At 40.7% G+C, this 20693-nt stretch overlaps 5 gene segments (V, D, J or C); 2 read left to right on the forward strand and 3 right to left on the reverse strand.

Moving 5' to 3' along the window:
- The first annotated feature begins 5981 nt into the window (after nucleotides 1–5981).
- LOC139664546 (Ig kappa chain V region 3547-like) lies at nucleotides 5982–6350 on the forward strand. The segment is given in 1 exon segment: nucleotides 5982–6350. A coding segment is annotated over 1 exon segment (369 nt).
- Nucleotides 6351–7953: 1603 nt separating this feature from the next.
- On the reverse strand, nucleotides 7954–10455 carry LOC139664550 (Ig kappa-b4 chain C region-like). The segment is given in 2 exon segments: nucleotides 7954–8493; nucleotides 10091–10455. A coding segment is annotated over 1 exon segment (261 nt).
- Nucleotides 10456–15303: 4848 nt separating this feature from the next.
- Nucleotides 15304–17677, reverse strand: LOC139664555 (Ig kappa-b4 chain C region-like). The segment is given in 2 exon segments: nucleotides 15304–16338; nucleotides 17426–17677. A coding segment is annotated over 1 exon segment (261 nt).
- A 407-nt stretch (nucleotides 17678–18084) lies between these two features.
- Nucleotides 18085–18453, forward strand: LOC139664547 (immunoglobulin kappa variable 3-20-like). The segment is given in 1 exon segment: nucleotides 18085–18453. A coding segment is annotated over 1 exon segment (369 nt).
- A 1279-nt stretch (nucleotides 18454–19732) lies between these two features.
- Nucleotides 19733–20581, reverse strand: LOC139664557 (Ig kappa-b4 chain C region-like). The segment is given in 1 exon segment: nucleotides 19733–20581. A coding segment is annotated over 1 exon segment (261 nt).
- Between the last annotated feature and the right edge of the window lie 112 nt (nucleotides 20582–20693).

Genomic DNA, 20693 nt, shown 5'->3' on the forward strand with positions numbered 1-20693 from the left:
TCTAGATAAATAACAAGGTTTAAATGCACCTGTCAACATTAGTAAATCTCTAAACTAGCTAATTATTATATTCAGTTATACTAGTTATGTCAACAGTACATCCACAACAGCGATCTTGGTAGTAGTTTGGACAGATTTGTTTCTCACTATAATAAGGGATATGTAAATATTATGTAACATAATCTATCACAAGACATCAGAAAAGTAGAATATAACTTACATATATTAGATGCATGAGCATTGTTGCAGAATTGTGAAACTGTTATTTGACATGTAAAAAAAAAAAAATATGTTCCAGACTATAAACAATTGGAAAAGATCAAAGGTCTCTAACAAATTCCATAGAGAATATATGCAGGATATTTGGGATAAAAATGCAAAAAGTATCATTGCTCATGAAGTAATAAAGATGAAAAGAAAAAAAAAACAATCAGAACATCAAGAACGAGACATTTAATGATAAAATATATTGATTTAAAAGATACAGCAAAGAAACGCCCAGCTAAGTCACCTTGACCCATGCAATGCATCAAATTCAATACACAGTTAAATCATTTATGACCTATGTTAAACTTGGGCTAGTAATGCAAAAACTCTCATGAACATGAGGATCATTTAAATAGTCAATGCTCCCGGCACTGAGGGGGAAACACCATGATATGCTCAGGACAGCTACACTTCACTGACTCAATGTGTGTGTGTGTGTGTGTGTGTGTGTGTGTGTGTGTGTGTGTTTGCATATCAGTCCTGCCTCTCTGCTCTCCACCCGTTAAGAGGCCAGTGTTGATCACTGGCTGTCCAGGCCTTTCAGAGCTACTGACACACAGACAGCACAATGATGATGTCACAGATTCTACTGCTGGGCACCCTGGGGCTCCTTGTTCAGGGTGAGACTCTCTTCTGAAAACTTTGCCTCAGGATGCAACCAGGTTTAGTTCTGCTATGATGGAGAAACACTGAAACAACCAGCATTTACCTTCTTCCATCTATTCTCCATGTTAAAGAAATGCTACTCTTCTGTTTTGATATTGATCATCTTTCTCCAAGCTGTATTTGTCTCAATAACCCTTCTCCTCTTTTTCATATTTTCCAGATTCAACAGGAGAAATCACTGTGACTCTGTCTCCTGAATCTCAGTCTGTTGTTCCAGGACAGACTGTTTCTATCAGATGTAAAACCAGTTCATATGTTGGTAACAACATACAGTGGTACCTTCAGAAACCTGGAGAAGCTCCTAAACTCTTGATTTATGATGCTACAACCCGTCAGTCTGGGGTTTCAGATCGTTTTAGTGGGAGTGGATCTGACAGTGACTACACTCTGACCATCAGTGGAGTCCAGACTGAAGATACAGGAGTTTACTACTGTCAGCAAGATTACAGCTTCCCGTTCACACAGTGATACAACGTTGTACAAAAACCTCCCTCAGCTGGAGAGGAACTGACCTGACTCAACAGCTGCAGAGAAACTAAAACATTAGAGGGCTCACCAAAAGGGCAGTTCATTATAGTATACAATAATAATATTTTCATGATGAAAATATTTTAACAAATTCAATGACTTCATACTTTTTACTTTTTAATTATTCTATTGTTGAAACATGTTTGAAACATGATCACTGTTACAGTGAGTCTAACAGTTTACTCGAAGTCAGAGCCATACACATTCTAAGGATTAAATTTCAACTGTCAAGAATTAGAATATTTTCCTTGAGATTATGAGGCATTAATACTTAATGACTTTTTGTAAAATATATTAATAATACCTTTAATTTTTTAACTGGCATGTTCTACCACAAACCTACTGAATATATTTCAGCCAAATAAACTCAAACTCAAATCAATTTCAACTTTTTACAACAGATAATTTAATTCATAATGTTTTAAGATTAATATTGATTTCAATACATGATATTTTAGTTAAACAGACTTATTATGTCTTATGACTTATGTCTTATATATACTCAACAAACTCAAACTCATTACGATTTTCCAACAATACAAAGGACAATTTAATGCATCATAAAATTCAATAATATTGATCTCATATATATTATATATACATTATATTTTTGATCAATAATACTGTTCATTCAAAGAATTCTCTCAGGCTCACAGTTGAAGAGATTCTATGTAAACAGTTTCCACTGAGTCTAAATGTAATTCATTTGACATTATTTATGATGTAGAAATGTATTTTATTGGCTGTGTTTCTAAGCATGTCCAGCCATCTTTGTTTCTCGTTGACCTCTCTATATTGACCTCCAACCTGTTGAAATCAACTTCCCAACCACTCAGCTGTTCCATCTCCATCCTCTCAAACCAAGACTGGAAAGCCTGGGAAGACTGGTTCAGTACAAACACAAACACACACTAGACTTGTTGTGATTCATTCAGCCTCAGAAAACTGAACAACATTCTGTTAGTGATAATTTTTCCTTTTAATTTTTAAGGAAGTCTTCTAGCTTTTACTTGGAAAGGGGGACACACCAAGGGTGTCTGTTGTCATCCTTTTTATTGGCCTCAGTGCTTGAGCCCTTTGCAGAGACAGAAGGATGACATGTAAATATTTCAGGGGTCAAAACTTAAGTTCACACTCATGTTATATCCTTCTATGCTGACGATATCCTGCTTTTTACTACTACTCCTGAAAATGCTCTTACTACTTTTGTAGATTTATTACAAAGATTCAGCATATTTTCTGGATACACTATAAACTTGAAACAAACAGAGGCATTACCAATAGGACACTTTATTAATGAGGGATCATTGGGTTAAAACATTGGATTATCTATCTACGTGTAACCATAGAGAGAAATTTCCAAACAATACATGAGAGCAATTTTACTCCAGTCATGCAAAGAGTGATAAGAAATGTAAATTAAAATTGCCTCCTTTCATCCTAACATCCACACCTAGCTCCTGCCTATCTTTAGGATAGCACAGGTAAACATAATCACTTTCATGTTTCTGTCACAGAGTTAATGAATAATATAATAATAATAATATCCATGGAAACACAGCTGAGTTGGTAAGCAGATCTGTATTGTCTTAACATATCAAGAATCATATCTGCGAGCATGAAAACATTACTTTTTAAAGATGTAATGGTCTGGTGAGAGAGAGAGAAAGAGAGAGACTACAGTGCTGAGTGCAGACTGAGAGCAGTAGCAGAGTAAAACCAGTAGCAGAAGTCCCAGTGAGTCAGGTCAGGACTGGGAACACTGGTCTCTCCTCAGTGTCTCCAAGAGCGGAGACTGGGAGCCCTGGGTGGCCTCACAGGTCACAGAGCCCACCTTCCCCCATTGGTCTGCAGGGAGCCTCAGGGTGCTGCTCCAGCTGTAGCGGCCGTCCTTCTCCAGCACCCCGGGGCTCCTGCTCTCCTCCCAGCTGCTGCTGCTGCTGCTGCTGCCGTCCACCTTCCAGGCCAGCCTTCAGTCTGAGGGGAAGCCCTTGTTGGCCAGGCACATGAGCGTGGCCTTCCCCTGCAGCAGCTCCACGATGGAGGGGGGCAGCACCGTCAGGGTGGGGATGACTCGACCCACTGAGAGAGAGAGAGAGAGAGAGAGAGAGAGAGAGAGAGAGAGAGAGAGAGAGAGAGAGAATAAAACATGTTCATATTAGGGAAAATAAACTCACTCAGATGAAGAAAATGGAGGGAAGAGGAGGCTGCTAGTTCTGAGGATCTTTCTCAGAAGACTCAGCAGTGGGAGAGATTGGATGAAACTGGTCTTCAGTGTTTCATTTCCTTTTCTGAGCTCAGGAACCATGACAACAGACAGGCATCACTACTGAACCATGGCAACAGACAGGTTTCACTACTGAATATAAATAGTTAAAAGCTGTCCGCTCTAAGTCCAATGCATAATTTGTAATTATCAAACACTGACAATCCAGTTTGATAAATTAAAATTATGACTTGGAGCAAGAGTGTGAGGCTTTTATCTTTTTATCTTCAAAATTTCTTTACTGAAGCCAAGATCTTGTAAGAGACGGTTTGTGTTTGCTTCGAACCTGACAACACACATGTATCATTACTGAAAAAAGAAAATATGTTTGACTGCTGAAATAGTTTTGCCATCTCACTGAATTAATCCTACTACTGCAGTATTTGTATGTGTTTGAAATTCTATATTGATATTATATGATATTCGATGGCATCAATTAAAATGTGACATGCCATTAAAAGCATTAGTGTGGTAGAATGATCGAGTAAAACACATACAGTGTTTCCAAATAACACACTTACTATATAAATGATCGGTAGAATATAAAAGAGATTTCTTCAGCTAAAATTTAAAAGGCTTGACATGAAAATATTAGGAACATTTTCTTTCTTTCAGACAGCCTTAGAGTCTTTGTCAAAACACATACAGTAAAAACAAAATACTGCCTACGTTAAGCAAATCTATTTTTTAGGAAAATGACAGGACTATTGAAAGAGTCAAAAATAATTTTCAGTGTTTTGTTGTGGTTTTAGTCCATATTGGGAGACATGGAAGATCTCAATGATCACTGAAATAATATTAAATTCCCAATATAAGGCACAATATTCAAGTAAGAACTACATTTATTTGATGGAAATATGATAAATATTGAATATGAACTCATGGAGGAAAAGAAAGTGTTATGCCCGACCTAGGGGAAACCTGAGCACAACACAAAAATGACTCCCCCCGTTTCCCACTCCCAAGGATGACCAGTGCCACAGCAGATGCAGTCCAAACATAATTGATTTATTCATCAAAATAAGGTAGAATAGGCGTCGGGGAGAGCATGGCCCAAAACAATAAACAAAACAATCTATAATATTAACAACTAACTTACCTAACTTCACCAAAAGAAAGCAAAAGAAAATACAGGTCTCTTACCTACCTCCCTAACATAAACAGGAGAAAAGATGTCGAAAGAAAAGGCTTCTCACCCCTACAACTACCAGGACTGCTCTTTTAGAAGATATTTATAATATGTACAACCGAGATCAGCACATTAACAACGCTAAAATCGGCGATCACTAAGCAGCACAGCCCGTCTGGGTGGGAGTCAGGAAAAGAGAGGGAATGAAGCCGGCATCAACGGGTGCCATTTTAAAGCAGACGCCATCAGTCTCCGTCCAATCACAAGCCACCACCTGCAACTCAACACACTAAGCAAACACACAGAACAGGCTGAACAGCACCACTCTCAGGCAGGGGGGAAAAACAGCACAAAAACCACACTCAAATATAAATACACATTATGGCCCAGGGTCATAACAAAAGGTACTTACAGTCAACATCCAGTCTGGTTCCTCCACCAAAAGTCCACCACAGTGATACAAACTCATTGAGCCGCCGTACAAAAACCTCTCACTCTAGAGAGACACGGCTTTCTCACTTTAAACAAAATAAACTCACCAAAATCAGTTTCAGTTTGTAAAAATCTTGCTGATGTAATAACTAGCTAACTATGAAACAATGCCACAAATTTACAATGTTAATCACTTTTGGTTTTAATATTGTTAAATTTGTCTGGCAGTAATATTGATTTGTTTCTCTAGCAGTAAACTAAAACCAGATTGAAGACATTCTTGAAGAAAACTTGTATAGAGACATCAAGCCAAATCTACATTTCAATTAATGTAGATACATTGTTAATCAAGAGTTTGGTAAATTGATTGATCCATTTAGGAACAGCATGATCAGAGTAATCCAAGTCCCTGTTGGAGTCAGTCAGAGCATTTCCATAGAGAGCCACTTTGCATCAGCAGCACCATGCTCCAGTGCTCTGGGAGAGTTTATAGTCCTGAGAGTTGAACACTGGATGACTGACAGCTGTCCTTCATGACAACAGAAGCCACAGAAATCCTCCTCATCAAAACATGACTTTGATCTCCATCCTCATCTGGACTCTCCTCTGCTGCTGCTTCACAGGTAAAGTCCAGAGAATCAAACTCCTCTCCTCTATGAACATCCGTCCCTCTGAAATGAAGCGGAGAAAACCATGACGGTGGTTTATGTTTTTGTCTCTGTATCCTCAGAGTCCAGAGGCCAGGTCACAGTGACTCAGCCTGGAGCAGTGAGCTCTGCTCCGGGAGGCTCCGTCACCATCAGCTGTCGAATCAGTCCCAAGGTGCAAGTTTCGGGCAGCTCCCATCTTTTAGCCTGGTACCAACAGAGAGATGGAGAAACTCCTAAACTTCTCATTTACTGGGCTAATACTCGAGCATCAGGGATTCCAGGTCGTTTTACAGGCAGTGGATCAGGGACTGACTTCACTCTGACCATCAGTGGAGTCCAGGCTGAAGATGCAGCAGTTTACTACTGTCAGAGTCAACACTATATCAACAGTCAGTATCTGTTCACACAGTGATAAAGCGTCGTACAAAAACCTCCCTCAGTCAGACTGAACAGAGACTGAACTGACTGCTGCAGCTGGAAGCTACTGCAGGGACTGATACAGTTCACTGAGGACACACACACACACACACACACACACACACACACACACACACAAACACACACACACACAGAACTTGGTTGGCAAGAATTTATGCAGTTGTTCATAGTGTCTCTACCAGTTTTCCTTCTGAAGTTAAAACAGCCCACCTCCCACCTCAACAACCTGAAAGTTCCCCCAAATGAAGAGGACAGTTCCAGTGAAGAAGCCCAATCAGATCCATTAAAAGCACAACAACATCTAGCAAAGTAAGCTGTCCTGATGCCGACCCCCAAACCACTGCTGAATGATCCAAACAGCTTATCCACGCTGGTCCTGGAATATCTGGACTGTCAGGATCCAAACAGATCAGGATGATCCTTCAGTCAACTGGATCAGGAAGCCTTATTTAGATAGAGGAAAGTCAAGAGAGTGTTTTTCTTGAAGGAAGGGAATAGTTGGGTGAACACATGTATCTATTGTACAGACACTGAGCCAGGCCAGAAGAGGGGAATGTGGTGTCAGAATGTAGAAGGAAACCTTGGCATTAGAAAACAAGGCAACAGTAAACATGTCGTACCACATGAATTACCAAGTCCCCACCTCAGCCAATCACCTTGTTTGAGCTGTAATTGTTCTTTTGCCCTTGGGTCAATCAACATACTTTTGAATGCTGGAGTGCAGCAGATAGATGCATTAGTTTCCCCAAGTTTTAAAAAAAAAGACTGGTTCAGTCCAAACACAAACACACTCAACTCTTTTCAGCCTCCGGTCAGAAATGTGAACAACACTCTATTACTACTTATTGCTACGTCATGTCCCCCAGGCCTCAGTATTTACAAATGGGTTACAATCTTCTAACTTTTACTTGGACAGGGGGAAACATCAAGGGTGTCCTTTGTCACCACCATTTGTTTTGCCTCAGTGCTTGAACCCTTTGCAGAGACAGAACACTGACATGTAAATATTTCAGGGGTCAAAACTGGAGATCACACTCATGTTATATCCCTTTATGCTGATGATATCCTGCTTTTTATTTGTAATAATGAAATGGGTCAAACTACTTTTGTAGATTTATAACAAAGATTCAGCATATTTTCAGGATACATTATAAACGTGAAAACAGCTGAAGCCTTACCAATAGGACACTTAAAACATTGTATTATCGATGTAGGTGTTACCATAAAGAGAAATTTGCAAACAATAAATGAGAGCAATGATGAAAATGGCCTCCTTTCATCCTTACATCCCCACCTAGCTCCTTCCTATCTTTAGGATACCACTGGTAAACACAGCCAGTCATGTTGCCCCCACAGATAATGGATGTGTGACAATGCATTACATAAGTGCATCATTTGTTCTTAAATCATCACCAGCATTTATAAAATCCTAGTCACTTTACCCTGAGACAAGCTCAGGCTCTGTGAATTTAATTGAACCACTGTTACCATTGAGACAACATCAAAGACATATGTTATTTATATGATAATGTCCATGGAAACACAACTGATTTGGTGAAAAGATCTTTATTGTCTTAACATATCAAGAATATCGACATTACTGCGAGCAAGAAAACATTACTATATAAAGATGTAATGATTCTGTGAGACAGAGAGAGAGAGAGAGAGAGAGAGAGAGAGAGAGAGAGAGAGAGAGAGAGAGAGAGAGAGAGAGACTACAGTGCTGAGTGCAGACTGAGAGCAGTAGCAGAGTAAAACCAGTAGCAGAAGTCCCAGTGAGTCAGGTCAGGACTGGGAACACTGGTCTCTCCTCAGTGTCTCCGAGAGCGGAGACTGGGAGCCCTGGGTGGCCTCACAGGTCACAGAGCCCACCTTCCCCCACTGGTCTGCAGGGAGCCTCAGGGTGCTGCTCCAGCTGTAGCGGCCGTCCTTCTCCAGCACCCCGGGGCTCCTGCTCTCCTCCCAGCTGCTGCTGCTGCTGCTGCTGCCGTCCACCTTCCAGGCCAGCCTCCAGTCTGAGGGGAAGCCCTTGTTGGCCAGGCACATGAGCGTGGCCTTCCCCTGCAGCAGCTCCACGCTGGAGGGGGGCAGCACCGTCAGGGTGGGACGGACATCACCTAGGAGACACCAATCAGCTTAGAGGACAGGAAGGCTGCGGCTGTCAATCGATCACCAGGCGCTTTGACACCTTTACTGTGTGAGAGTCCGTTTTCCCCTTTAAGGAGTTTCTGTCAGATGGTTTTTATGCTCCACCAGTCACTCACTCACACATTGTTTCACTTCCCTTTAAGAAGCCTCTCATGCATATCAGCACAGAAAGAGTCCTCATATGACCAGGAATATATCAAACTACAAAATAAAGGAGCATAGATTTGGATACATTTTAAAATTTCTCATCTAAATCAGCAAACATTTCTAACTGTATTTTAAATTAAACTAGAAACTGGAAAAATTGCAAACAAATTGGATTACAAATACATTTTTAAATAGGATTTTTTTTCTTGAGATTTGTTGAAACATAACTCTGTGTTTCTGTAAAGTATAAGCAAAAAAAAAAACATGACCATAAAATTAGAAAATGTCAAAATAGCTTTTGAAACTGTATGCCTACTGGAAGCGACAAAATAACAGATTTGCCTACATTTTCAAATAATCGCAAGTTGTCAACAATCATTTAAGTGAAAATTGAAGATTAAAAAGCAATTTTGGAAAGTAGTAATGTTTTTCATTTCTCTTTTCTAAAGATAAAGTTGTTGACTTTTCACAGTATGTCTACAACGTGTAAAACAAAGTATAGTAAAGCAGCTGTAAGTCAGACTCCATGGTTAAGGAGAGACACAGAGAAAAGAAAGCTATCTATAAGTGATGTAAGTCAACACACTGGATATTTATATCTACTTCTAAAATTCAGACACAGGAATAAAAGCCTTAATAAATGACATGATGTTTAAAATTTGTGCAGAAACTTACTTCCAACATCCAGTCTGGTTCCTCCACCAAAAGTCCACCACAGTGATACAAACTCATTGAGCCGCCGTATAAAAACCTCTCACTCTCGAGAGACACGGCTCTCTCACTTTGACAGACAAAACTAAAACTACAAGCCCTCAAGAAGCAACTTTATAATAATCGTTAGGAAGACATACTTTCTCCTCTGGCCCAAGTCTCACGATTATTAGATTGGCCATTTGGATTCATTTTATTAAATTGTTTGTTCATTGGTGAAAGGAATTTCTCATTTACAAAATATATATCAACATAGAAAATTTAATACATACCTTCCTAAATTACACTAAATATGTAACACATTAAAATGTAGCTCATGAATTACGAAAAACATGAGATAGGTTACTTACTTCCAACATCCAGTCTGGTTCCTCCACCAAAAGTCCACCACAGTGATACAAACTCATTGAGCCGCCGTACAAAAACCTCTCACTCTAGAGAGACACGGCTCTCTCACTTTGACAACAACAAATTCACCAAAATCAGGCTGAATTTGTAAAACCTAGCTAGCTCATGTAATAACTAGCTAAATTATCACAAATACCACAACATTCCAACATTAATACATTTTGGTTTGTATGCTGTTAAATTTGTCTGGCAGTGATATTTATTTCTCTAGCAGTGAACTTAAACAAGACAAAATAAATTATTGAAGAAAACTTGTTCATAGACATCAAGCCAAATCTACATTAAACTTAGCGTACATACATTTTTAATCATTGATTGATCCATTTAGGAACAGCATGATCAGAGTAATCCAAGTCCCTGTTGGAGTCAGTCAGAGCATTTCCATAGAGAGCCACTTTGCATCAGCAGCACCATGCTCCAGTGCTCTGGGAGAGTTTATAGTCCTGAGAGTTGAACACTGGATGACTGACAGCTGTCCTTCATGACAACAGAAGCCACAGAAATCCTCCTCATCAAAACATGACTTTGATCTCCATCCTCATCTGGACTCTCCTCTGCTGCTGCTTCACAGGTAAAGTCCAGAGAATCAAACTCCTCTCCTCTATGAACATCCGTCCCTCTGAAATGAAGCGGAGAAAACCATGACGGTGGTTTATGTTTTTGTCTCTGTATCCTCAGAGTCCAGAGGCCAGGTCACAGTGACTCAGCCTGGAGCAGTGAGCTCTGCTCCGGGAGGCTCCGTCACCATCAGCTGTAGAACCAGTCCTGCTGTATACTATGATGGTTCTGACCACATCTTAGCCTGGTACCAACACAAACATGGAGAAACTCCTAAACTTCTCATTTACTGGGCTAATCGGCGAGCATCAGGGATTCCAGATCGTTTCACAGGCAGTGGATCAGGGACTGACTTCACTCTGACCATCAGTGGAGTCCAGGCTGAAGATGCAGCAGTTTACTACTGTCAGAGTGTCCACAGTATCAACAGTCAGTATCTGTTCACACAGTGATAAAGCGTCGTACAAAAACCTCCCTCAGTCAGACTGAACAGAGACTGAACTGACTGCTGCAGCTGGAAGCTACTGCAGGGACTGATACAGTTCACTGAGGAGACACACACACACACACACACACACACACACACACTCACACACACACACACACACTCAATTTAGAATTCATGCTGTTGTTCATATTGTCATTACCGGTTTGCCATCTGAATTTAAAACAGCCCACCTCCCAGAAGGTATTACATAAATAAAAACATATGAAAAGATAAAAATATATAAGGTATTACAATAAAAAGGAATAAGATAAGAAGGTATTATCACTATTATTAAAAAGGGAATAATAGTAATAATACTGATTCTAAAATAAAATACAATAAAAGTTCTCCTGTTAACCACACACTTTAGACCTAACTAAAAGCTTGCGAAAAGAGATATGTTTTTAGTCTGCTTTTAAAAGAAGACACTGTTGTAGCAGACCTTAGTTCATGTGGTAGAGAATTCCAGAGAGTAGGACCATAATGACTGAAGGCACCATAAGCCGATTTAGAGTTTATTCTAGGTATAGTGAGGAGACCTTTATTTGATGATCTAAGGGATCTGTACGGTGTGTATTCAGTGAGCATGTCAGCAACATAAGAAGGAGCTAAGCCATTCACAGATTTAAAAACAATAAGAAGAATTTTAAAATCAATTGTTTGTTTTACTGGGAGCCAGTGAAGAGAGGTTAAAATAGGAGTGATATGTTCAAACCTTTTGGTTTTAGTCAATACTCTGGCTGCAGCATTCTGAATAAGCTGGAGTTTATTTAACACCTGCTTTGTCAGTCCAGCAAAAAGTGCATTACAGTAATCTAGTCTACTGGAAATGAAAGCATGAACCAGCTTTTCAGAGTCTGACTGTGACAGGAAGCTTCTAACTTTAGATAGATATAGGTTGTTTGTTCCTACCCTCTAATACAACCCACAGGAGTGTTTCCTCAATTAGCACCCCTGGAGATGGCTACGTCTGCATCCACGTCACGTGACTGTCTAGTTTCTCTCTGCGGTGAAAAAAGAAATGGCTGACATTCCTTTTATTCTCAGTGGAAAATGCAATATTTTAATGAATGTATGACAATATGTTACATAATCCCATCATTTATTCTCAAATCATCACCAGTATTTATACGATCCTAGTCATTTTAACCTGAGATGAGCTCAGTCTCTGTGGATTTAATCGAACCACTGTTACCATTAAGACAGCATCATAAAACATTGGTTATTTGTATAATAATATCCATGGAAACACAACTGATTTGGTGAAACGATCTTTATTGTTTTAACATATCAAGAATACTGCCATTACTGCGAACATGAAAACATTACTATTTAAAGATGTAATGATTCTGGTGAGAGAGAGAGAGAGAGAGAATGAGAGACAGAGAGAGAGAGAGAGAGAGAGAGAGAGCGAGAGAGAGAAAGCCGACAGTGGAGCTGCTGCAGGGTAAAGCCTTAATAAATGATATGTTTAAAATTTGTGCAGAAACTTACTTCCAACATCCAGTCTGGTTCCTCCACCAAAAGTCAACCACAGTGATACAAACTCATTGAGCCGCCGTACAAAAACCTCTCACTCTAGAGAGACACGGCTCTCTCACTTTGTCAGACAACACTAACACTACAAGCCCTCAAGAAGCAACTTCATAATAATTGTTAGGAATACATACTTTCTCCCGTGGCCCAAGTCTCATTGTCATGGTTCTGCCATGTCCTGCCTTTGTGTTTTCCTTGTTTCTGTGTTTCCTGTCTGCCCTTGTGTCTCCGCCTCCTGGTCTATCTCTCTCTTCACCTGTTCCCCCCTCCTGCTCCCACACATCTGTACCTCATCACTAATCACCCATCCCCACAGTATATCTACCCCGGTTCACCATCCACTCCTTGTCAGTTCGTCTGTTTTGCATACCTGTTCTGTTTGCTTCCTGTTTAGTCTACCTGTTCTGTTTCGCTCCTGTCCTGTCTTGTTACCGGCTCTGTTCCTGTTCCCGTGTTCTCTGCCTCGTCACCTGTTTCGGACTTCTTGCTTTGTTGCCAGTCAGGTTGGGTTTTTGTATTCCTTGTTTGCCTTTTTGCCAGCCTGCTGTGTTTTGGTTTTTGGTTTTGTACTTTTGCCTTAGTTCTTCATTAAAGATTAACTTTCGTTAATCCCTCTGCCTGCCTGTCTGCATTTGGGTCCTCACCTCCTACCCCCTGACACTCATGATTATTAGATTGGCCATTTGGATTCATTTTATTAAATTGTTTGTTCATTGGTGAAAGGAATTTCTCATTTACAAAATACATATCAACATAGAAAATGTAATACGTAGCTTCCTAAATTACACTGAATATGTAACGCATTAAAATATAGCGCATGGATTACGAAAAACATGAGATAGGTTACTTACTTCCAACATCCAGTCTGGTTCCTCCACCAAAAGTGTACCACAGTGATACAAACTCATTGAGCCGCCGTACAAAAACCTCTCACTCTAGAGAGACACGGCTCTCTCACTTTGACAACAACAAACTCACCAAAAACAGTCTCCGTTTGTAAAGCTTTAGCTAACTGATGTAATAACTACATAATCTATCAAATTATGTGAAAAAGTTCAAACATTAATAGTTTTTCATTTATTGTGTATTTTAACTTGTAGTGATACTGATTTCTCTAGCAGTAAACTAAAAAAAGACTTGAGATATTGTTGAAGAAAACTTATAGACATCAAGCCAGATATACATATTAATTAGATAAATTGTTAATGAGAGTTTGTTAAATTGATAGATCTATTAATAAACAGCATCATCAGAGTAATCCAAGTCCCTGTTGGAGTCAGTCAGAGCATTTCCATAGAGAGCCACTTTGCATCAGCAGCACCATGCTCCAGTGCTCTGGGAGAGTTTATAGTCCTGAGAGTTGAACACTGGATGACTGACAGCTGTCCTTCATGACAACAGAAGCCACAGAAATCCTCCTCATCAAAACATGACTTTGATCTCCATCCTCATCTGGACTCTCCTCTGCTGCTGCTTCACAGGTAAAGTCCAGAGAATCAAACTCCTCTCCTCTATGAACATCCGTCCCTCTGAAATGAAGCGGAGAAAACCATGACGGTGGTTTATGTTTTTGTCTCTGTATCCTCAGAGTCCAGAGGCCAGGTCACAGTGACTCAGCCTGGAGCAGTGAGGTCTGCTCCGGGAGGCTCCGTCACCATCAGCTGTCGAACCAGTCCCAAGGTTTATGTTTCGGGCAGCACCCACATTTTAGCCTGGTACCAACAGAGAAATGGAGAAACTCCTAAACTTCTCATTTACTGGGCTAATCGGCGAGCATCAGGGATTCCAGATCGTTTTACAGGCAGTGGATCAGGGACTGACTTCACTCTGACCATCAGTGGAGTCCAGGCTGAAGATGCAGCAGTTTACTACTGTCAGAGTCAACACTATATCAACAGTCAGTATCTGTTCACACAGTGATAAAGCGTCGTACAAAAACCTCAGTCAGACTGAACAGAGACTGAACTGACTGCTGCAGCTGGAAGCTACTGCAGGGACTGATATGGTTCACTGAAGACACACACACACACACACACACACACACAGGACTTGGTTGGTAAGTATTCATGATATTGTTCATAGTGTCTCTACCAGTTTTCCTTCTGAAGTTAAAACAGCCCACCTCCCACCTCAACAACCTGAAAGTTCCCCCTAATGAAGAGGACAGTTCCAGTGAAGAAGCCCAATCAGACCCATTAAAAGCACAACAACATCTAGCAAAGTAAGCTGTCCTGATGCCGACCCCCAAACCACTGCTGAATGATCCAAACAGCTTATCCACGCTGGTCCTGGAATATCTGGACTGTCAGGATCCAAACAGATCAGGAGGATCATTCAGTCAACTGGATCAGGAAGCCTTATTTAGATAGAGGAAAGTCAAGAGAGTCTTTTTCTTGAAGGAAGGGAATAGTTGGGTGAACACATGAATCTATTGTACAGACACTGAGTCAGGCCAGAAGAGGGGAATGTTAGTTAGTTAGTTAGTTAGTTAGTTAATAATAATTTATTTTAAATACCATTGTAAAGCACATTTCAAGACAGAGTTATAGACTAAATAACAATGAACTAAAACCATTAAGATGAACGATGATGATGAACTCCCAGGATAATTATAAGTGTGAATAAAAACAGTATTATAGAAGAATCACGCAGACAAAAACAAGAGGAATAGGTGAAAACAAATTACATTAAAAGCCTGTGTGTAATAAATAGTGTTTCCACCCTGATGGGAGTGTGGGAGTGGTCTCTTCTAGGATGACAACGCTCTGATACTTTATTAAGACCTTCTATTCATCTCATGAACATGAGGATCATTTAAAGAGGGGGAAACACCATGATATTCTCAGAACAGCTAGTGTGTGTGTGTGTGTCACAAACTCAAACTGATTACAAATCTCCAACAAAAGAAAGGACAATTTAATGCATTGTGTTATTCAATATTATTTCAATGTATCATATTTTAATACAAACATACTGAGAGTCCTTTAGTAAAACAATTATCTCAAGCTCAGAGTTGAACAGTTTCGATGTAAACTATTTCCAGTGAGTCTAAATGTAATTAATTTGACATTATTCATGAAGTAGAGATACATTTTCTTGTCTGTTTCTGTTTCTGAAAATGGTTTCATCCTCACATCCACAGCTAGCTCCTGCCTGTCTTTAGGATACCACTGGTAAACACAGTCACTTTCATGTTGTACTCACAGAGATAATGAAAGTGTGACAGTGCATCACATAATCCAAGAATTTATTTCTCAAATCATGACCAGTATCTTACTCACTTTACCCTTAGACAAGCTGATTCTCTGTGGATTTAATGGAACCACTGTTACCATTAAGACAGCATCATAAGACATCTATTATTTTTATATTAATATCCATGGAAACACAACTGATTTGGTGAAAAGATCTTTATTGTCTTAACATATCATGAATATCGACATTACTGCGAGCAAGAAAACATTACTATATAAAGATGTAATGATTCTGTGAGACAGAGAGAGAGAGAGAGAGAGAGAGAGAGAGAGAGAGAGAGAGAGAGAGAGAGAGAGAGAGAGAGAGACTACAGTGCTGAGTGCAGACTGAGAGCAGTAGCAGAGTAAAACCAGTAGCAGAAGTCCCAGTGAGTCAGGTCAGGACTGGGAACACTGGTCTCTCCTCAGTGTCTCCGAGAGCGGAGACTGGGAGCCCTGGGTGGCCTCACAGGTCACAGAGCCCACCTTCCCCCACTGGTCTGCAGGGAGCCTCAGGGTGCTGCTCCAGCTGTAGCGGCCGTCCTTCTCCAGCACCCCGGGGCTCCTGCTCTCCTCCCAGCTGCTGCTGCTGCTGCTGCTGCCGTCCACCTTCCAGGCCAGCCTCCAGTCTGAGGGGAAGCCCTTGTTGGCCAGGCACATGAGCGTGGCCTTCCCCTGCAGCAGCTCCACGCTGGAGGGGGGCAGCACCGTCAGGGTGGGGACGACTCGGCCCACTGAGAGAGAGAGAGAGAGAGAGAGAGAGAGAGAGAGAGAGAATAGATAAAACACGTTCATACATGGGAAAATAAACTGTAAATCCTATTGATTATAGGTGAACAAAATGGAGGGAAGAGGAGGCTGCTAGTTCTGAGGATCTTTCTCAGAAGACTCAGCAGTGGGAGAGATTGGATGAAACTGATCTTCAATGTTTCACTTCCCTCTCTGAGCTCAGGAACCATGAAAACAGACAGGCATCACTACTGAACCATGGCAACAGACTTCAGTTTCACTACTGAAGATAAATAGTTAAAAGCTGTCCGCTCTAAATCCAATGCATAATTTGTAATTATCAAACACTGACAATCCAGCTTGATAAATAAAAAATATGACTTGGAGCAAGAGTGTGAGGCTTTTATCTTTTTATCTTCAAAATTTCTTTACCGAAGCCAAGATCTTGTAAGAGACGGTTTGTGTTTGCTATTGAACCTGACAACACACATGTATCATTACTGAAAAAAGAAAAAATGCTTGACTGCTGAAATAGTTTTGCCATCTCACTGAATTAATCCTACTACTGCAGTATTTGTATGTGGTTGAAATTCTATATTGATATTATATGATATTCAATGGCGCTAATTAAAATGTGACATGCCATTAAAAGCATTAGTGTGGTTGAATGATTGTGTAAAACACATACAATGTTTCCAAATGATAAAGCTCCTGAATAAATGATCGGTAGAATATAATATAGATTTTTTTTTAGCTAAAATTTGCAAGGCTTTACATTTAAAATTGTAGGAACATTTTCTTTCTTTCAGACAGAGCCTTAGAGTCTTTGTCAATTGACATACAAAATACAGCCTACATTAACCAAACCTAGTTTTTATGAAAATGAAATGACTACTGAACTATTGAAAGAGTCAAAATTAATTTTTAGTGTAACATTTTTTTGTGGTTTTAGTCAGTATTAGGAGACACTGATGACTGAGATAATATTAAATTCCAAATTTCAGGAACAATATTGAAGTAAGAGCTACATTTAATTAATGGAAATAGAAAAAATATTGAATATGAGTTCATGAAGGAAAAAAAGGTACTTACAGTCAACATTCAGTCTGGTTCCTCCACCAAAAGTCAACCACAGTGATACAAACTCATTGAGCCGCTGTACAAAAACCTCTCACTCTAGAGAGACACGGCTCTCTCACTTTGAACAAAATAAACTCACCAAATTTATTCTGAATTTCAAAACTTTAGCTAACTGATGTAATAACTAGCTAAACTATCACATTATGCAACAAACTTACAGCATTAATCTTTTTTCATTTGTGTATTGTTAATTTGTATCTTGCAGTGATATTGTTCTTTTTAGAAACAGCATGATCAGAGTAATCCATTGTAGATACATTGTTAATCAAGAGTTTGGTAAATTGATTGATCCATTTAGGAACAGCATGATCAGAGTAATCCAAGTCCCTGTTGGAGTCAGTCAGAGCATTTCCATAGAGAGCCACTTTGCATCAGCAGCACCATGCTCCAGTGCTCTGGGAGAGTTTATAGTCCTGAGAGTTGAACACTGGATGACTGACAGCTGTCCTTCATGACAACAGAAGCCACAGAAATCCTCCTCATCAAAACATGACTTTGATCTCCATCCTCATCTGGACTCTCCTCTGCTGCTGCTTCACAGGTAAAGTCCAGAGAATCAAACTCCTCTCCTCTGTGAACATCCGTCCCTCTGAAATGAAGCGGAGAAAACCATGACGGTGGTTTATGTTTTTGTCTCTGTATCCTCAGAGTCCAGAGGCCAGGTCACAGTGACTCAGCCTGGAGCAGTGAGGTCTGGTCCGGGAGGCTCCGTCACCATCAGCTGTCGAACCAGTCCCAAGGTTTTGAATTCGGGCAGCACCCACTATTTAGCCTGGCACCAACAGAGAGATGGAGAAACTCTTAAACTACTCATCTATGGGGCTAATAATCGAGCATCAGGGATTCCAGGTCGTTTCACAGGCAGTGGATCAGAGACTGACTTCACTCTGACCATCAGTGGAGTCCAGGCTGAAGATGCAGCAGTTTACTACTGTCAGAGTCAACACTATATCAACAGTCAGTATCTGTTCACACAGTGATAAAGCGTCGTACAAAAACCTCAGTCAGACTGAACTGACTGCTGCAGCTGGAAGCTACTGCAGGGACTGATACAGTTCACTGAAGACACACACACACACACACACACACACACACACACACACACACACACGCACACAAACACACAGAACTTGGTTGGCAAGTATTAAAGATGTTGTTCATAGTGTCTCTACCAGTTTGCCTTCTGAAGTTAAAACAGCCCACCTCCCACCTCAACAACCTGAAAGTTCCCCCAAATGAAGAGGACAGTTCCAGTGAAGAAGCCCAATCAGACCCATTAAAAGCACAACAACATCTAGCAAAGTAAGCTGTCCTGATGCCGACCCCCAAACCACTGCTGAATGATCCAAACAGCTTATCCACGCTGGTCCTGGAATATCTGGACTGTCAGGATCCAAACAGATCAGGATGATCATTCAGTCAACTGGATCAGGAAGCCTTATTTAGATAGAGGAAAGTCAAGACAGTATTTTTCTTGAAGGAAGGCAATAGTTGGGTGAACACATGAATCTATTGTACAGACACTGAGTCAGGCCAGAAGAGGAGAATGTGGCGTAAAGCACATTTTGAACTCTGTTCATGTTTGACCTCCCCATGTTGACCTCCGACCTGTTGAAAGTCAACTTCCCTCACAGACCAAGACTGGGAAGACATAGCTTTGCGTGTGTTTCCACAATCGATCAGTAAGGCAAAACGACTCTCTGCTCAGAAATCATTTTTGCAGTGGAGAGAACTTAGGGGTACAAGAAATCCTGCCTTCTCTTCCACGCTCTCTCCAGAAATCTCACCAGAACAAAAACCTCTTCCTTGAACAGCCACCTCAACATATCACCCTCACAAGACCAGAACAAATCAGGGTTTTTCTCTTGCATTATTGTAAACAAAAGATTTCTCAGGTCACGGTACCTTGTACAATAACAAAAAATAATAATAATTTGTCCTCAACAACACCCAAATCACAAAAATAACTTTAGGATACCACTGGTAAACAGAACCACTGTCATGTTGCTCTCACAGAGTTACGGGATATGTGAGAAAAGAATTACATAATCCCATTTTTTCCTTCTCAGATCATCACCAGCATTAAGAAAATCCTAGCAAACTTACACTGAGACGAGTTCAGTCTCTGTGGATTTAATGAAACCACTGTTACCATTAAGACAGCATCATAAGACATCTGTAATTTTTATAATAATATCCATGGAAACACAAATGATTTGGTGAAAAGATCTTTATTGTCTTAACATATCAAGAATAGCGGCTTTACTGCAATCAAGAAAACATTACTATTTAAACAGGTAATGACTCTGGTGAGACAGACAGAGAGTGTGAGAGAGAGAGAGAGAGAGAGAGAGAGAGAGAGAGAGAGAGAGACTACAGTACTGAGTGCAGACTGAGAGCAGTAGCAGAGTAAAACCAGTAGCAGAAGTCCCAGTGAGTCAGGTCAGGACTGGGAACACTGGTCTCTCCTCAGTGTCTCCGAGAGCGGAGACTGGGAGCCCTGGGTGGCCTCACAGGTCACAGAGCCCACCTTCCCCCACTGGTCTGCAGGGAGCCTCAGGGTGCTGCTCCAGCTGTAGCGGCCGTCCTTCTCCAGCACCCCGGGGCTCCTGCTCTCCTCCCAGCTGCTGCTGCTGCTGCTGCTGCCGTCCACCTTCCAGGCCAGCCTCCAGTCTGAGGGGAAGCCCTTGTTGGCCAGGCACATGAGCGTGGCCTTCCCCTGCAGCAGCTCCACGCTGGAGGGGGGCAGCACCGTCAGGGTGGGACGGACATCACCTAGGAGACACCAATCAGCTTAGAGGACAGGAAGGCTGCGGCTGTCAATCGATCACCAGGCGCTTTGACACCTTTACTGTGTGAGAGTCCGTTTTCCCCTTTAAGGAGTTTCTGTCAGATGGTTTTTATGCTCCACCAGTCACTCACTCACACATTGTTTCACTTCCCTTTAAGAAGCCTCTCATGCATATCAGCACAGAAAGAGTCCTCATATGACCAGGAATACATACATATAAATACATTTTTTAAAAGGATTTTTTTCTTGAGATTTGTTGAAACATAACTCTGTGTTTCTGTAAAGTATAAGCAAAAAAAAAAACATGACCATAAAATTAGAAAATGTCAAAATAGCTTTTGAAACTGTATGCCTACTGGAAGCGACAAAATAACAGATTTGCCTACATTTTCAAATAATCGCAAGTTGTCAACAATCATTTAAGTGAAA

Source organism: Centroberyx affinis, unplaced genomic scaffold, assembly GCF_046629955.1.
Source record: "Centroberyx affinis isolate AG114_WGS23_722 - 3 ecotype Tasmania unplaced genomic scaffold, CSIRO-AGI_Caff_v1 ptg004312l_1, whole genome shotgun sequence".
Taxonomy (NCBI): Eukaryota; Metazoa; Chordata; class Actinopteri; order Beryciformes; family Berycidae; genus Centroberyx; species Centroberyx affinis.